This window comes from Bos grunniens, chromosome 13 (assembly GCF_055505025.1).
Source record: "Bos grunniens cultivar Pamir isolate PY7600 chromosome 13, Bosgru_T2T1.0, whole genome shotgun sequence".
NCBI classification, from domain to species: domain Eukaryota; kingdom Metazoa; phylum Chordata; class Mammalia; order Artiodactyla; family Bovidae; genus Bos; species Bos grunniens.
The window spans coordinates 22,809,592-22,826,817 of record NC_141177.1 but is presented as its reverse complement, the minus strand read 5'-3'; the positions used below and the strand labels follow the sequence as shown (position 1 = coordinate 22,826,817).

The 17,226-nt window shown below is 44.2% G+C and overlaps 1 protein-coding gene across 1 annotated transcript; it reads right to left on the bottom strand.

Moving 5' to 3' along the window:
- Positions 1–6,219: 6,219 nt before the first annotated feature.
- Positions 6,220–8,903, bottom strand: ZCCHC3 (zinc finger CCHC-type containing 3). Its single transcript, XM_086332606.1, has one exon. The coding sequence runs from the start codon at positions 8,884–8,886 to the stop codon at positions 7,672–7,674; it is 1,215 nt and encodes a 404-aa protein (XP_086188732.1). The 5' UTR covers positions 8,887–8,903; the 3' UTR covers positions 6,220–7,671.
- Positions 8,904–17,226: the final 8,323 nt, after the last annotated feature.

The following is a 17,226-nucleotide window of genomic DNA, read 5'->3' as shown; positions in this document are numbered from 1 at the left end:
TCACAGTTTGGGGGCCATGCAGGCTAAGTTTCAATGATATGCCTTCAGAGGAATAGGAAGAATGGTCTGACCTTCAGGCTGAAGGAAACTCTTACCAAAGGGGAGAAGACCAAAGGAGTGAATTGCTTTAAAAAAAAAAATTATTATTATTTTAAAATTGAAATGTAGTTGATTTACAGTGATTCAGAACTCTCTCTCTCTCTTCCTATATATATAGAGAGAGAGAGAGAGAGAGAAAACTTTTCAGATTCTTTTCCATTGTAGGTTATTACAAGTTACTACCCCTTGTGCTGCACACTAGGTCCTTGTTGTCTGTTTTATATATAGTAGTGTGTATTTGTTAATCTCAAAATTTGAATTTGCTTTTTAAAGATGAATGAATAAGCCCTTATTCAGTAGAGTCAGTAACAGGTGTGCTAAGGGATATTTTGAATGTCATGTACATAGAACAAGGAAGATTACAGACTATATACAGTAAACAACAAGGACCTACTGTACAGGGAAGTACATTCAGTAACTTATAATAATCTATAATGGAAAATAATCTGAAAAAGAATATATATGTAAAACTAAAGTCATTTTGCTGTACAACTGAAACTAACACAACACTGTAAATCAACTATACTTCAATTTAAAAAAAGGTTAAAAAGGATAAGGAGGTACATATCCTGATCTGTAACTGTAGCCAAGTAATCTCTAGATTATCCATGCAATAAATATTTATTGGGCTTTTACTGTATGCCAGGTACAGTACACAATGTTGGAACTAAAACCAAGGGCAAAAAAAAAGTCATGTTCTTTGCCCTCTGGGAACTCAAGGCAGATATTAATCAAAACACAGCGTAAATAAACATATTGTACCTGCAGTGACCACAAAAAGGAGGGGAGAGTGTAAAAGGGTTTGGTCTAGGTTAGAGAAGGCTGTTTTTAGGAAGTAGCATTAGCGCTGAGCACCAGGGAAGGCAAAGAGTTAACCATGGGTCTAGAAGGGTGAATTCCTGGAATGGTTGTTGGGAGCCCAGCCAGGGGGAGCAGGGGAGGCTCAGAGGAGGCTGGGCAGCCAGGCAAGGCCTGGTGACACCCCGCAACCCAGGACACAGAGTCTTTGAAGGTCCTTAAGCTGGGCCTTGGAGAAGGCAATGGCACCCCACTCCAGTACTCTTGCCTGGAAAATCCCATGGATGGAGGCGCCTGGTAGGCTGCAGTCCATGGGGTTGCAAAGAGTCAGACAGGACTGAGCGACTTCACTTTCACTTTTCACTTTCATACATTGGAGAAGGAAATGGCAACCCACTCCAGTGTTCTTGCCTGGAGAATCCCAGGGACGGGGGAGCCTGGTGGGCTGCCGTCTGTGGGGTCGCACAGAGTTGGACACAACTGAAGCGACTTAGCAGCAGCAGCAAGCTGGGCCTTACTGTGATCAAATTTCACCTGGGGGACAGTTTTCCTGGGTGGAAGGAGGCGAAGCTTGAAAGTAGGGAGACCAGTGAGTTGGCTGTTCTAGAGTCTTAAACTTTCATATCAAAATGTTTTATTTTTAGAGAGAGAGAAAATGGACTCCTGTTTCTAAGGAGTCCACAGGAATTTCTTTCAAGTCTTGTGTTGCCTTTTCCATTTTGTTTTTGTTAATTTTTTTTTTGCCAGAGATAATACATGAAATAGAAACAACCCCCCACAGCCCCTACCAGGGATATACTGCGGAAAATGTTTTCCTTCCATCCCAAATCCTAAATAGCAGGTTCTTCTCAGAAGCTACAATAGTTATCAATTTCACTAATATCCTTCCACATTATTCTATACATAAATAAGCATGTGTATGTAATAATGTTTATCAGTTATCATATTGTACACTTTAAATAACTTACAATTTTGTCAATTATGCCTCAACAAAGCTGAAAAAAGTAAAATTGAATTGTAAACAGAAGCATACCATATCTTGCTTTGTTCACTTTAAAATGTGTCTTAGGAGGTTTTTAATAGCTGTTTAACAACTTCCTGCGACCCTAGAGACGGCAGCCCACCAGGCTCTCCCGTCAAGAACACTGGAGTGGGTTGCCATTTCCTTGTGTTACAGTATTTGAATGTACCATCTAACTACTATTGATAGGTAATTGATAATCAGGTTGTTTCCAGTCCTTGGTACCCCAAGTAATATATCAGTGAACATCATGATACATAACATCTTTGTGTCCAAGTTTAGCTATATATTCATCTTCTATAAATGACTGCTGTGTTAAAGATTATGTGAATTTAAAGTTTTTATAGTGCCAAACAAACTGCTTTCCAAAGATGTTGGTCCATGTTTTATTTTATAACACCACAAAGTTTGCATTCTCCTCCATAATGTATCTGTTTACCTTCGTAAAACATATCCTCCCCCAAATATTCTTAGTCACACTGACAAGCCAGCAAGTGGTGCTGTATGGGCTTTGCCCAAGGCTGATAATGCTCTCATGGAACTCTACCTTCAACTGGGTTTGATGAGACCCCTGGTCACCCTTAGCCTCCTCTTGTACCACTCTATACTTCATCATACTGAACTCCTGGTAGCTCTTTGTCAGCCATACCTGGAGTTGACAAAGAATAAGGTAATGGGCACTCTGGCTGAGAACAAGGTTCCAAAGGGGCCCAGAAGCCTTTCGGAAAAGGAGTTGTATGCTAGGCTGACTCCAAGAGCAACAGGGAGTAAAAGAGAGCGCTGCTGCTGCTGCTAAGTCGCTTCAGTCGTGTCCGACTCTGTGTGACCCTAGAGACGGCAGCCCACCAGGCTCCCCCGTCCCTGGGATTCTCCAGGCAAGAACGCTGGAGTGGGTTGCCATTTCCTTCTCCAATGCATGAAAGTGAAAAGTGAAAGTGAAGTCGCTTAGTCGTGTCTGACCCTTAGCGCTAGACTGCATTATAGGAAGATTATTAGTTCCTTAGTCCACCTCTTTCTCACAACACTCTAAAATGCCTTCACCAATGACCTCTACGTTATTCAATCCAATGGGCACCCATTCAACCAATCTGTGGGTCATGTAAGCATTTATAAAAGAATGAAGCAATAAAAAATATGAGTGCACCACCACCCACAGAGATAATACGATTTCTTTCTATATATAAACTTTTTTGTTTATATGTAAGTATACACATGTATATGTTGGATGGCTGCAATGTAAAATGTATATCCTTCTGTGGAATGTGGGTAGAGTTTGAAAACCACTGCTATAGGTCACTTGTGTTTATTCCTCAAGCCCGAGATCTGGTTAGAATTTAAGACCTGTGGATATTGAACCACACGTTCCACACCTTTTAGACATCCTCTACAGAGACCTCAAACTCAACACAGCCAAAATCAGACTCAAGACCTTCATCCAAAACTTGGATTTTCTCCTCTGTTCTCCATCTCAGGGAATGGCCCCAGTATCTATCCAAGTGCAGAGGCTGGAAGCTTGGGTGTCATCCTTGATACTTACTTCTCCTCCAGCCCATGTCTAAGTCCTGTTGACTTAACAATTTCTAGAAATCTCTTTATCCTGCCTGCTTTTTTCTCTGTTTGCATCATCCGGGTCCAAGGTACCCTGATCTGTCACCTTGGTGGACTTTTTTTACACTTGGGCTTCCCTCTGTCCCATTCTCTACAAAGTATCCTGGATGGTCTTTTAAAAATACAACCCTGAACACGTCACTTCCTTGTTCAAAAATCTTTCAATGGCACCTCATCATTCTTAGACTCAAAATTCTAAACGTGGCTGACCAGACCTCCCCAAGAGATCTGCTGTCTTATTCTGCACCATCACCCCCTGCCCCCTCTCTGCATTATTGCCACACTGGTTGTGCCAGGTGTGGTTGGTTAGCAGAGAGCTCCCATTCCTACTCTTGATGTGCCTTCTGTGCTACACGTGCTGGAAAGCAAAAGCATTTCCTGATTCCACTGAAGCTAGGGCTCCAACAATTAGGTATGCTAGCATGAGGTTTGGAAGGTGGAAATAGGCAGAAGTGGCTCAGAGGTTAAAGCATCTGCCCTCAATGTGGGAGACCTGGGTTCAATCCCTGAATTGGGAAGATTCCCTGGAGGAGGAAATGGCAACCCACTCCAGTAATTCTTGCCTTGAAAATCCCATGGATGGAGGAGCTTGGTGCAGGCTACTATCCATGGGGTCCCAAAGAGGCACGACTGAGTGACTTCACTTCCTAGTCTTTTGATCTCAGTTCAAACATTTTGTCTGGGAAGGTATCCCTCACCCCCAAGAACAGATCAATATTCCTTATTAAACATATCACTCTGTATGTTTCTTTCAGTGCATTATTACAGATTATAATTACTTATTTGCAGGACTCTAGAATTCGAGCCCCAAAGGACTTGACTATTTTGCTGTAATCCATTGCCTTGAAAGAGTTGGTGTGTTAAATGAACAGAATGAAGGAGGCCAGAGTGGAGGGTGTTAGGACAAAACCAAGCCTCTTCTAACACTGACAAGCCCTGTGTCACTTCCTCTGGGCCTTTTCCCAACCACATCTTCCTGTGACTCTCCAGCCAGCCTGAACACACCTTGTGCTCTAGTCTCCAGGTTCTTTGCACAGACTGCTTCTGTTGCCTGAATATCTCTTCCTTCTTCACCTGACTCTTCATTTGCAGGTTTCAGTCCAGACATCATCATTTCTTTTGCCAGACCTGTCCCTGAGGCAACTCTATACTCTTTTAAACATAAAAAATACTTAATATTATTTTAAAAATTGCTTATCTGTAGCTCCCTCTGCAAGTGCACTGTCTTTTTCACAGGTGTGTAAAAGCACCTTGTTTGGGGCCTTGCGCTAATGGCCTTCAGTACTGTTGAAAGTTGAAGGAATGAACGTCAGCTAGCCCATCAGCCTCAGTCTGGGGATCTGGACACCCTCCCCAGGAGCCCATGAACAGTGAGGGATTGTTATTTTGGGGACTGTTAGATCAGGAGAGGAAGTCGGGGGAGGTTTGTTCTGTTCCAGCCCATGGCCCAGTCCGGAGACGGCCAGGCAGGAGGCCCTGGAGCAGATTCTGGTGGGGGCGCGGGGGAGCAGGGAGCATGGGCAGGGAAACAGTTTGTTCCTCTGCTCCCTCCAGTTAGGGGGGAGGGGCAGAGAGAGGGAAGATTCCTTCCAAGGAGGCTCCTTGGCCCAGAGCCCGCTAGGAGGAAGGGGGAGGGGACTATGATGAATGCAGGCTTTTACCCCCATCAGGCCTCCTGCACTGCGAGGGAGGGAAACCTGTGGCAGAGTAGAAGAGGTGGGGGGGTAAGAGGACAGAGGGAGGGAGGGATGGAGGAGGGAAGAGTGTGTTTGCCTTGGGAGACAGGAAGGGAAGGAGCAGGGCTGAGCTGGCTCTGAAACTCATGATTCCCAAAAGCCATCCAGGCCTCAACTGCACCAGATCAGCTCTGGAAATACCCTCAAATCACTGAGTCAGAGAATCAATACGCTGGGAATGTTAATTCTTAGGATCAGATCATCTCATCATCTCAGAGACAGAAATTCCTTCAGAAGGTTGTGTTTAGAGTCTCCAGGGAGGCTTGGAGTTCTATGGGAAGTTTCCTGGACTTTCTTCCTCCCTTATAGCTGGAAAAGACAGCATTTTATTTTTAAGCCCATAAACAATCTGTATCCAATTCAGTACAATTACAATAACTGTAAGATGTGAAATTGACACCTTACCTTTGTCTATCCCACTGGTTTGTAATCTCCAGAGGGCAGAGTCCCTCTCATTCCTGTTAGTACTATTCAGAACTGTGGTCTCAAACTTGGCTGCCCAAGAGTTGCTTGGGGTGCTTATTAAATACATTTCCGCTCACTCCAGTGATTCTGATTCCTTGGAGGTGAGTTAGGACTTAACACTTTAGTTTTATATACTAAGTGATTCTGATGCAGAGGTTTGGGTAACAACTCCCAAGGGCCTGGGACAACATTTGTTGTTGTTCAGTCGCAGCACACCAGGCTCCTCTGTCCTCCACTCCCTCCCGGAGTTCCCTCAAATTCATGTTCATTGAGTCAGTGATGCTATCTAACCATGTCATCCTCTGCTGCCCCCTTCTCCTTTTGCCTTCAATCTTTCCCAGCATCAGGGGACAACATAGTAGGTGTAAAATGTTGCCTGTGGAGCTGGACATATATTTGCAAGGTAAACAAATGGTGTGTGGCAAGCCTTGGTTGAACTAGGGTCTGTGAACCTCTGCAGCCAATATTTTGAAAGGAAATAGTGCAGCAGCATTAGCAATACAAAAGATAAATATTTATTCAGAACAAAACTTTAAACAACCGATTTTACATTCTAAGCCACAAGGAAATAGCAAAACATAAAGGAAAGACAAAAACAGTAAGAAAAGCAGTGTACTGTCTTTTCTACTTTAACTTGGTAACACTTAGTAGACCCAATGCCCCCTCGCTTAGCCTATTTAACAAGTACATTTTAGAGTTAACAGTTCACTTAGAATTCCATTTTCTCCTGTGAGCCAGGAGGTTGCAGATGAGCTCCAGTTAGCTGCTTCTCTAGGGGCTCTAGCTACTGAAGCTAAGGTGCAAATGTAAACCTTTCTTTACTCAGGAGGGCTTCTACTTCTCACTGATGGCGATGACTGGGGAGGGGAAAGGTCACAAAGACCTGGACCACTTGAACCCAGATGTGGTACCCGGGCATCAGAGTGCACCCTGGATTGTGTTCCTTTGTCCCTGCCATATCTCCCAAGTGTTCTGAAGCCCCTGCCAAATCTTCTGCTTCCTCCCCCAGATGATGTCTTAGCATTCCCCTGGGCTCATTCTGGAAAGAGCAGACTTTCTGGGCCCTCAAGTGTTGAGGAAAATGTTGTGAAGTGTGAGAGGTAGTGGAATGAGCACCGGGCTTGGGGTCAGGGAACTCTACTCTAGGCTAGCTCTGGCACCAGACAGCTATGTGATTTCGACCCAGTCATATAACCTTCTCTGGTACTGTTTCATCTGTTGGAAAACCAGGGGATTGGTCTTAACCAACTTTTAGGTCCTTTTCAGCAGGAAAACCAGCTTCCATGATTCTGTGAAGAACGGCTTCTGAGCCACTGAAAGCGCTGTCACAAAGTCCATGCATTCTAATGCCATAGGAGAGGCCCGTGGCCACCATTCAGAGCTTATTGACTCAGGTTACATACACTTCTAACAACACTGGTTTCACAAATTCTCAGACCACACAGATTAGAAGCAGCAAATTAAAAGGGGACGGGATGAACTGCAAAAGATAAACACCCTGACAGAAGCCAGAGTCAACGATGTTCTCAATTCAACAAACACTGATGGAGTGCCTACCATGTGCTGGGCCCCCACCTAGCACTGGGGCATAAAGATGAGCAAGGCAGCTCCAAGGGTAAAAACCAAGGGAGAAGACAAGGCGTAGGAAGTAAAAAAGTACCAGAAAAAAAAGTCTCCGAATACAAAAATGAAAATAAAATTTTAAAAAGGGCAGGGCAACATATCTGCACACTACAGTTCTCGGTAGTCAATTCTGATGACAGAGTCACCAAATTCAGGAAAGGCCGAAAGGAGTAAACTCGATTTAGGAAGGCAGAGTGAGATGTCTCTTGTAGGTTTAAGAAAATCTCCTTCAAAAAACTATAAAAAACGGTTTAAAAAAAAGTTTTGGCACTTAACAGGGGTAAGCTGGCTCTGTGTTCACCCTGGCTGGTAGGCGGGTGTTCAGTGCCCGGCCACGCCGGTTAGCTGAGCTCCCACGGAATTGTGAACCGCTTTGGGACATTGGGCAAAGGCGTGTCCTCGCTTGCCACAGAGGTTACACACGATGCCCTTCCGGCAGTAAGGGCTCAGGTGCCCCTCCTCCCCGCACCTGAAGCACCTGTCCTGTGTGCAGCTGCCGCTCATGTGGGTCCGGGAACCACATTTAAAGCACGTCTTGGGCTGCCCCTTGTACCAGCTGTAGCCCCTCTCGGCCCCCAGAAAAAAGGCTCCCGGCAGGTGCCTGACCCCTCCCTCCCCCTGGCGCAGCTCGATCTCGCACTTGTACTCCCCGGTCCAGATCCCAAACCTGTCGGTCACTTTCACGGGTACGGCCAGCACATCGCAGTGGCGTTTGAGCCAGGTCACGATGTCCTCCACGTCCACCGTCTCGTTCCGGAAGAGAATGAAGAGCGTCTTCAAGCTGGACTTGCTCCGCCCCAGCACCACAAAGTTCTCCCAGCAGTCCTCCTGCTCGCGCTTCTCCTCGTAGACGCGCAGGAACAGGGCTAGCTTCTCCGCCGAACGGAAGCTCACGTCGAACTCGCGACTGCCCGGGATCTGAATGACCGCGTAGATGTCGCTCGGGTCCATGCCGATGGAACGCAGGATGAGCGCGCCCACTACGAAGTCCCTGGTTGGGCAGGCGCCCTCGTCTCCCTGGAAACAGATGCGCACGAGGAAGCGGCCCTTTCCCGGGCCTGCAGCGGAGCCAGCCGCCGTAGCCTGCTCGTCCTGGGGGGGCCGGTCGGCTGCGTCCTCGGCCGCGTCGGGCCTCGCCGGGGTAGTCATGGCTGCCGCCTCAGCCTTCTTCCTCCTGCCCGCCTCGGCTGCACCCTTTTTCTTGCGGGAGTCCGCCGCCTCTCCGGCTGGGTCTCTCCGGCGGCCCTTTGGGTCCCCGCGGCCGGCTGGGGGGAAGTCGCCGAGGCTCGGTGTCGCCAGACCCGCGGGAGCACCGAGTCCGCCTCCCGCGCTGCTGCCGCTCTCTTCCTCCCGCCGCGGCGGCCGCGACTCACGGAATTCGCCCTTCTTCTCGGCCAGGTTCTTCACCACTTGGGCCCAGCCCATCTTCTCGCGGCCGCCCTCGGCCTCCTCGGCCCTGGTCGAGGGGCGCGCGGGGCCCAGGAGCTGCGGCCGCCCCCGCTTCCTCTCCTCCTCCGCGCCGCCGCCGGTGGCCATTTTACCTCCTTCCCAGCATCCTCCACTCGCTCCCGCAGCCAAAGTGCGCCCATCGCGCGCGCCCGCCCGGGGTTGTGGGGGTTTGGGCTTTTTTTTTTTTTGAAATTCGATGCTGCTTTTCCCCGCCCAGCCAAAGTATCTACTTGAGGCGCTCGGGCGTCCTGCGGCTTTGGGCCGGGAACCCCCTGGTAAGGGCTGGACCGCGTTTCCGCTAGTGCTCGTTCCAACCCCACCTCCTCGGCTCCGAATCGGGATGGGGATCTTGGAGCGCGTCCCTGTCCGTCGCGAGGGTTTGGCAGCTTTGCCCTCGCTCTCGAGGATTTGTTGTTTCGCAAGCGGTCCTCGATGATTTCATTCAAGTGGCTTTGCTAACGGCCCACAGTCCGAAGGCGGGACAGAGTTGAGAAAGATTTCGCCCATTTTGTTTTCGTTTTTGTACCTTTTCTATTTTAAAACAAAACAGACAAAACTTAGCTCTCCCTCCTCCCAAAGCAGATCACAATGCATTATTTTTGCAACCCTGGATTATGGACATTTTCAAACACGCAGAAAGTAGAATTTTGCGGCGAACATTTTACTTTTAACATTTAAACTGTTTTAACTTTCTATCATTAAAATTTTACTATACCTTATCACACTACACCTCTATCCGTCACTCATTTTTTGAGACACTTCCAAGTAAGTGACATTGCATTATTTTTTTTAAAAAGACCTCCATCATATTCGTGATGGCAATTATATCGAGGACTTAAGTGTCCAATATTGTTCTAAGCACATTGCAAGCTTTATCACATGGAACCTTCCAAAACGGCACTGTAATTACACCCATTTTATAGGAAGCAGGGGGTTGGAGATAGGAGTTAAATCACTTGGCCAAGTGGCAGAGTTAACAGGCAGCCCCACGAGAAGGTGGCTTGTATTTCTTCCACTTTTTTGCTTCTGACATTGTGGAAAAAGGACTCTTTCGATTATACTCCCTAGAAAACCTCCTTCACACAGATTCCCTAACTAAAGCTAGCACTGGACACAATCTGTTACTCCTCCCTGTTGTCTCAACTTGTGTTTGGAAGCAGTGATAAAACTTGAGTGCTTGAAGGCAATGGGTTTAATATCTTTTGTCATCTTATTTTCTTTACCATAACTGCTTGTATTTCAGGGTGCTTCAGTGATCTTTCTGGGTTTAGTGAAAGAAAAGATGATTTGTGGAGTCAGGGAGACCCTAGTTTGACTGCTTCCAATCTCAGCTTTGTCACGTGGGGACAGTGACCTCGGTTTTCATAGCTCAATTTGCTCATTCATAGCAAAGGGTATATTAATATCTACTCTCAGAGGACTAAAGTGGGGTTTCTAGGAGATAATCTGTGTCAAAGAGGTTAGTCCACGGTGGGCTTCCAGAAAAGGTTTTTCTTCCTTTCTGCCAGTATTGGATTCTTTCCTATTTCTCTTGCAGTTCTACCTACCATCTGGGTAGGTAGAATCCCTGTGAGTTCTTTAAAAGCGTTCCCTTTACTCCACTTCCAGTACTGGTCTCAGGAAGCCAGCATCTCCAACTCTTGTGCTTCCGATTCCTTCACTTTATAACTCCTGACCTGATTTCCTCCATCCCTTCTCCGCCCCAAATGCCCAGGATCATATGAATTGGGATCATTAACCGGAAGTATCAAAATCTTAGATTCACACACTCAACTCTTTTATTCTTTGTTTTCGCCTGCTCATATCTTTTTCATGGTTAGGATATTTACATAACCAAACAGAACCTATGTATTTTATTTTTTTTAAGTTTTTTTTTTTTTTTTGGATGTGGACCATTTTTTTTAAAAAAAATATTGAATCTGTTACAACCCTGCATCTTTTTTTTTTCCTTTAAATGTTTGGTGTTTTTGGCCTTGAAGCATGTGGGATCTTAGCTTCCCTCCCAGGAATCAGACCCTGCACCCACAGGATTAGAAAGTGAAGTTTTAACCACTGGACTTCCAGGAAAGTCCTAGAACCTATTCATTTTTAATAATTTCTTTTGTTCCTCTTACCCTAACTCCCCACCCCAGGTAACTAGCACACAATCATTTATCTACAAGGCAAGTACTTTAAATAAAGAAATGGGGGAGCTGGAGGGCCCATAGTCTATCTGAAGGGGCAGCTGACAGTCAACTCCAGCTAATTACTGCTCCCACTGTGGCCAGATCTTCCTGTTTTTAAAGTGAAGCCTAACTCTAGTTTCTTTTTTTAAATGGGAAACGTTCTTCCTTCTCTTTTTTCTTTGAGGTTGTCTCAGCTATATTTGGATCCTCTATAAATTTTAGAACCAGCTTAGTAAATTCCAGGAAACCACTTTTGGGAATTTTAATTGGGTTTACATTGCATTTATACAGAATTGCCATATTATAATACTGAGTCTCCCCATTTATGGCCCTCTGGGATTCCTCGTTTATGTAAGTCTTATTTTATGAATTTCAATAGTAATTTATGGTTTTCTTCATAAAGATCTTGTATAATTTCGGGAGGGATTTATTCCAAGGCACCTTGGTTGCTATTGTAAATGGTATCTTTGGAAATCACATATTTGATGTTGGTGTTTAAAGGGAACACATTTGAATTTTTTTGTATTGTACTCATATCTGCCAACAATACTGAAATCTTAAGGTTTCCAATGGCTTTTAGAATCAATTTCCTTTTCTTTGTTGACAGTCATATTGTCTGTAAATAATGAACATCTTTCTGTTCAGATCTTAACACTTTTTCTTGTTTTACTGTACTAGACAGGACCCCTCACGGAATCAAGATATATTGGGCATTTTTGTTTTGTTTCTGACTACTGAGAGATCTGTTTGTATTTTGAAAAGATTTGATCTGTGGACTGGGGTCTGGCTGCTTCTCAGTTTTACTAACCATATCTTCTTCTGTCATAAGATTTTGCTGGTATGGGTATGGCCATTCTTTCCATCAATGCCTTTTTTCTTGTTAACTTTTGCAGATCCAAGTTTTGTCTATTCTCTTTTGGTCATTTTTAGTTGTTTTTCTTGATGATCACAATCACCACTGTGAATTGGATAAAAGACTAAACATTTATATTGATTTCTCACTGAATTTATTAAAAATATTGTCAACCATTCCCCTCAGTACTGCTCCAGCAGTCAGCTTGGTCTGACTGTAGACCAAGTCTATAGTCAGAGATCGCTGAAGATTGTAGAGATCGCTGAACCAGAAGCTGTGGGGCCAGGCAGGTATCCTGTGAGCAAAGCAGTCCAGATGGGCACAAAGGCCATCTGAAGAGGGCAGCCTTTACTCATTCCTGGCAGATTATTGCCAGAGAGGGTTATTAGAATTGGTAAGTTTGGCATCTCAGTCTGGATTTTAATGGACAGAGTTTTGAAATTTGCACTATTATTAAACGGCTAGTTAGGAGACTGTGGGGGAGGTGTGATTTGTGATGGCCTTTGAAAAAAGAAGCAGGTTTTGGAGAACAAGAGAGAAAAAAAATATGTGACTTAGAATTACTGTTCCTATGCACAGATGAGGAAAGTAGGGTCAGTCATGGAAGTGAATTGCCCAATGTCACGAAGCTTGTAGTAGTTTGAGTGATAGTCGCTCAGTTGTGTCCAACTCTTTGTGATTCCATGGACTGTACCCTGCCAGGTTCCTCTGTCCATGGAATTATCCAGGCAAGAATACTGGAGTGGGCTGCCATTTCCTTCTCCAGGGGATCTTCCCGACCCAGGCACAGAACATGGGTTTCCTGCATTGCAGGGAGATTCTTTACCATCTGAACCACCAGGGAAGCCTACTATTAAGAGATACTTCTAAGTATAAACACAGGGAGGCCTGGAGTGCTGCAGTCCATGGGATCACAAAGAGTCAGACAAGACTGAGCTACTGAACTGAAGTATAAAGACAGATTAAAAAAAAAAACAAAAAACAGGTTATCTTAAAAAGTATAAGCAGATACATGCCTAACTTTATCTTATAATCTATAGAATATGGAATGAATCCATACTCCTTTTCCAAAGGAATGCCTGACAGGAGTAGCAATAAAGTTATAAATGACAATCATCAATCAGATATAATAATTCAGGTGAAGCTTATCTCTCTCGAAGCAAGTGGGTAAGTGGTCAGGAAGGAAATACAATGTGCTTTAACTTTGTATGAAAAATAATGTTCAGTTCCATGTTGTTTAACATAGTTCTGTTTTTTCGATTGTCAAAATCTGTGCCCCCTCAAGCATATAAACTCCAAAGCTTATATGGTTATTCACTTATGTATTTCTGCCTCATGTCTGTGAAATGGAGATAACGATGCCTACATCAAGCTTACTGTTTACTGACAACTTACATTCATGGTTCTATCAGCACACAAGCTGAGGCTCTTTATCTTCCCAGGTGCTTATTAACATTGTTTAATTAATTAACAATGCAGCAATTTTAACAGGGTAACGTGGTCCAGAGAAAACTGTTACATTATGCACTTGACATTTCATTTAAAAATTTTCCTTAAAACTGAAAGATTTCATTATGAGATACATTTCAAATGTACTTTATTAAATCTGATAGCTAATTAGAGCCTAAGAAATCATAAATTACACAATAATATTCAATCAAAAGTTAGTTTTCTGGGCATATTGACATATTAATGTAGTTTTCTTAAAAAAAGTTAATCCCCAGCAAAAGCAGATATTTTTTTGCTTTCTGGGAGAGATCTAGGAGGACAGGAAAGGACTAGGAGTGTTTATAAGAATAGACCAGTAGCTCTTTCCGTCAGGGAGGTGGTGCTCATCAATATTGAGACTCAATACTCAGATGACTTTCTGGTTAAAATCATTTGTTAAGATAGGTGATAATTGGGCTATTTTTATCTTGACAACTGAGATAAAACTATAAACCGTCAATGTTTAGGGACCCAGAACCAATTTATTATTATTTTAGCATGATTATCCTTTCAAGTTATCATAATCTGTTACTGGCTTCTTATCTAAGAATATACAGGGCCTTATGGTAAGGTTTTAGGGTAAATGACTAGCAAGTAAAAATCAAAGACTGCCTTCAGGAGACCAAAGCCACACCCACTGCCTGATGGACAGGATTACCTATTAACCCCATCATTTTGGAGTCTGCCTAACACCAGAAAATCCTTTAAGTTCTGATAGCCACATACTGACAAGAAAGGCTGTTGAAATTTATTTAGTTAGACACATTGAGTTACTACTGCTGTTTGGAGTCTGTTTCTGAAGACTTTCCATTATAGGTTAGTATAATTTTTTTCAGGTAAGAAACTTGGTTTCAACTGTTTCTTGTTTAAATAGTCCTAAAAGTATTTCCCCTGGGATTTTCTCCACATAGAGAAGTTATCCATATAATTATTTTTAAACAGTCTTCCTAGCTTTGGGAAGACTTTGCCCTCCCTCCAACACACACACACATACACACACACACTTGAACATAACCAAATCAGCTGTAAAGTACAGCACACAGAAATGACTGTCGGCCTCCTGTGAGGACACTGAATGCCGTCTATCCCATAGGTCAGCAATCTGCATGTGTTCCTGAGGAGAAATCAATTGAGTCCCTCTGCTGTTGTGGCTTCTCCAAAGACAGCCCTTCCCATAACAGTTGTTCTGGACTTTATCCACCATGCTCAACTCATTTGCATTTCAGTGCTTCCTCCCACTCAACAGTCAATCCAAGAGTTCTTCAGAGGGACTTCCCTAGTGGTCCGATGGCTAGAACTCTGCACTCCCAATGCAGGGGGCCCGGGTTCCATCCTTGGTCAAGGAACTAGATCCCACATGCTGCAACTAAGACCCTAAGACCCAGTGCTGACAAATATTTTTTAAAAAAGAGTTCCTGGGAATTGTTGGAAATATTGATTGCATTTTACTTCAAAAGTCTTTCATCTGCTTCAAAGTTATTGTGAAGATTAAATAATCTGCTATATCTAAATGTCTGGTACAATGCATTGTGAACTCCCAAAGTTTTCCAGATGTGAAGCTGATCACAGCAACCCCACACCATGCATAAAGTGAGCCCCACCCCAGGGCTCGAAAGGTAAGGGAATACCTACTCTCCAGTAAGAATGCGTGGCCTTGTTGAGCCATTTAGGACTTTGTCTTTTAGCCAAGGATAATGTTGTAACAAATCCAGCTAGCATTCCTATTGCAGCATCAGTACCAAGGAGAATTCCACCTTTAACCAGGAAAAGCCAGTCATCAGTGGATACTAGAGCCTCCACCTGGCAGGACAGCTCTGCGATCCCAGTGCCTTCTGTCTCCATGTTTATCTAGTCTCCTTTCCTTTTAAGGGCATGACCAAAAACTGCACATGTTTCTTCTGCTCACATTTGCCAAAACCTAATCACATGGCCTCATGTAGCTACAAGGGAGGTTGGGAAATGAGATCTTTATTTTTATTTATGTTTTCTTTATTATTTATTTATTGAAGTATAGTTAATTTACAATATTGTGTGCTTTTTCCATAGCAGTCTTTTCTGTTAACCACAGTGTGCAGTGCTATTTAAAACATTTTCCTGTGATTTTTAAGAGGGGGAGAAGTTTGGGAGCTCTGGCCTAGTGTTCTCTCTCTTTTTTAAAAATAGATTTTTAAACATATAGAATGATAGGTTTAAACAATTTTATTTATTTTATTTATTTATTTTGGCTGTGTTGGGTCTTAGATACAAGATGCAGGATCTTTTGTTGTGGTGCATGGAGACTTTAGTTGCGTTATGCAGGCTCCAGAGCATGCAGGATTCAGTAGCTGCTGCATGTAGGCTTCTCTAGTTGCAGCTTGTGGGTTCTCTAGTTGCTCCTTGGCATGTGGGATCTTAGTTCCCTGACCATGGAGCGAACCCGCATCTCCTGCATTGCAAGGTAGGTTCTTAATTGCTGGATCACCAAGCCTTGTGTTCTATGGAAACATTCCCCTATTGAAGTGTGACTGATTTTAAATTAATTTGCTCCTTCCAAATTATTTTTTAAAACAGGAATGCACTTTTAAATCTGTGCTCTATCTAGCAAATCTGAGGTGTGGAGAGAGAACTGGAGTGCGGTAAGGGTGGGAGCTGGTACTTGTAGTCTTGGAGTAAGGGGCAAAGTGGGGTGTTTATTTGTATGGGTGGCGGTGGGAGTAAGCAGTCTGACTCTACATTACTTTGAAGGTATTGCTGACAGATTTGGATGTGGGAGGAGAGATGAGTCAAAAGATGAGTTAAGAATGACTCCAGGGGAATTCCCTGGCAGTTCAGTGGTTAGAGCTCTGCACTTTCACTACAGGCCACAAGCCTTCCTGGGTGTGGCAAAAAAAAAAAAAGACTCCAGGAAGAGAGTTGCCACTTTGAGTTGGCTAAAATTGGGGAAATACTGAGTGTTAGTTGCCTCTCAGGTACCCAAATGGAGATGCTGAGTAGGCAGTTGGATGTATGTGACTGGAAGAAGATGGAGAGGCTGGAGATGTGAGTCTAGGAGGCATCTGGGTAAAGATGGCATCTGAAGTCACAAGACTGAAAGGGAGCACGAATGGATAGAAAAAAAGAGAGGGCTGAGTCCGAGTCCTGGGGCAACCTGGGAGTAAAGGGAGAAAAAGAGAAAGCAGGAAAAGAGAAGAAAATGAGGTGGGAAGCAGCGCTAGAGTGGTTTCCAGGACACCATGTTTAGAAAGTGTGTCAAGGAGGGAGTGATCTATTGTGTCAAATGCTGCAGATCGGCTAAGGAAGATGCACACAGAGAAGTTTAGCAAAATGGAGCTCACTGGCAGCGCTGACAGTGGCAGTTTCAGTGGAGAGGTGGAGAGTGAAAGCCTGATTGAAGAGGCAAAAAGGAATGGGAAACAGTAGGCAAACCTCTTTAGAAGTTTTGCTTTAAAGTGAAGCAGAAATGGGAGGGTAGCTGGATGGGAAATGTTCGCTTTTTTTTTAACAGAAGAAATTAAAATATGTTGGTAAAGCAGTGAAAATACAGAGGAGAGGGTGATGGAGAAAATGGGGGAAATTCCTGGGGGAAAGTCCTAGAGAAAATGAGAAAGGACAGGTTTCAGTGCACAACAGGAATCGAGGTCAGCAAGCAGTTTACAGAGTCTCAGTAGGGAGGCATGTGGGTGGGTGAATGAGGTGATGTGAACCTGAGTTTACTGATTCCCATGATTTTCCCGGTGAAACAGGAAGCAACGTAATTAGCCAAGAGTAAGGATGGAGAAGGACGTGATGGAGGTTTGCTGAGAGGAGGAATATGACATAATTCTTTAGCATGATAGGCGGGGCCAGCTGAGGGGAATTTGAAACCGCGATGCGTGGAATGTGGCGAGAGCTACTTTTTCCAGTGCGATATTGGTCCCTCTAGGCGTTCGGTAGTCTGCGTCC

Bases quoted from the DNA above. Each gene is read 5' to 3' on its own strand.
- ZCCHC3 (XM_086332606.1), bottom strand. From the start codon at position 8,886: ATGGCCACCGGCGGCGGCGCGGAGGAGGAGAGGAAGCGGGGGCGGCCG.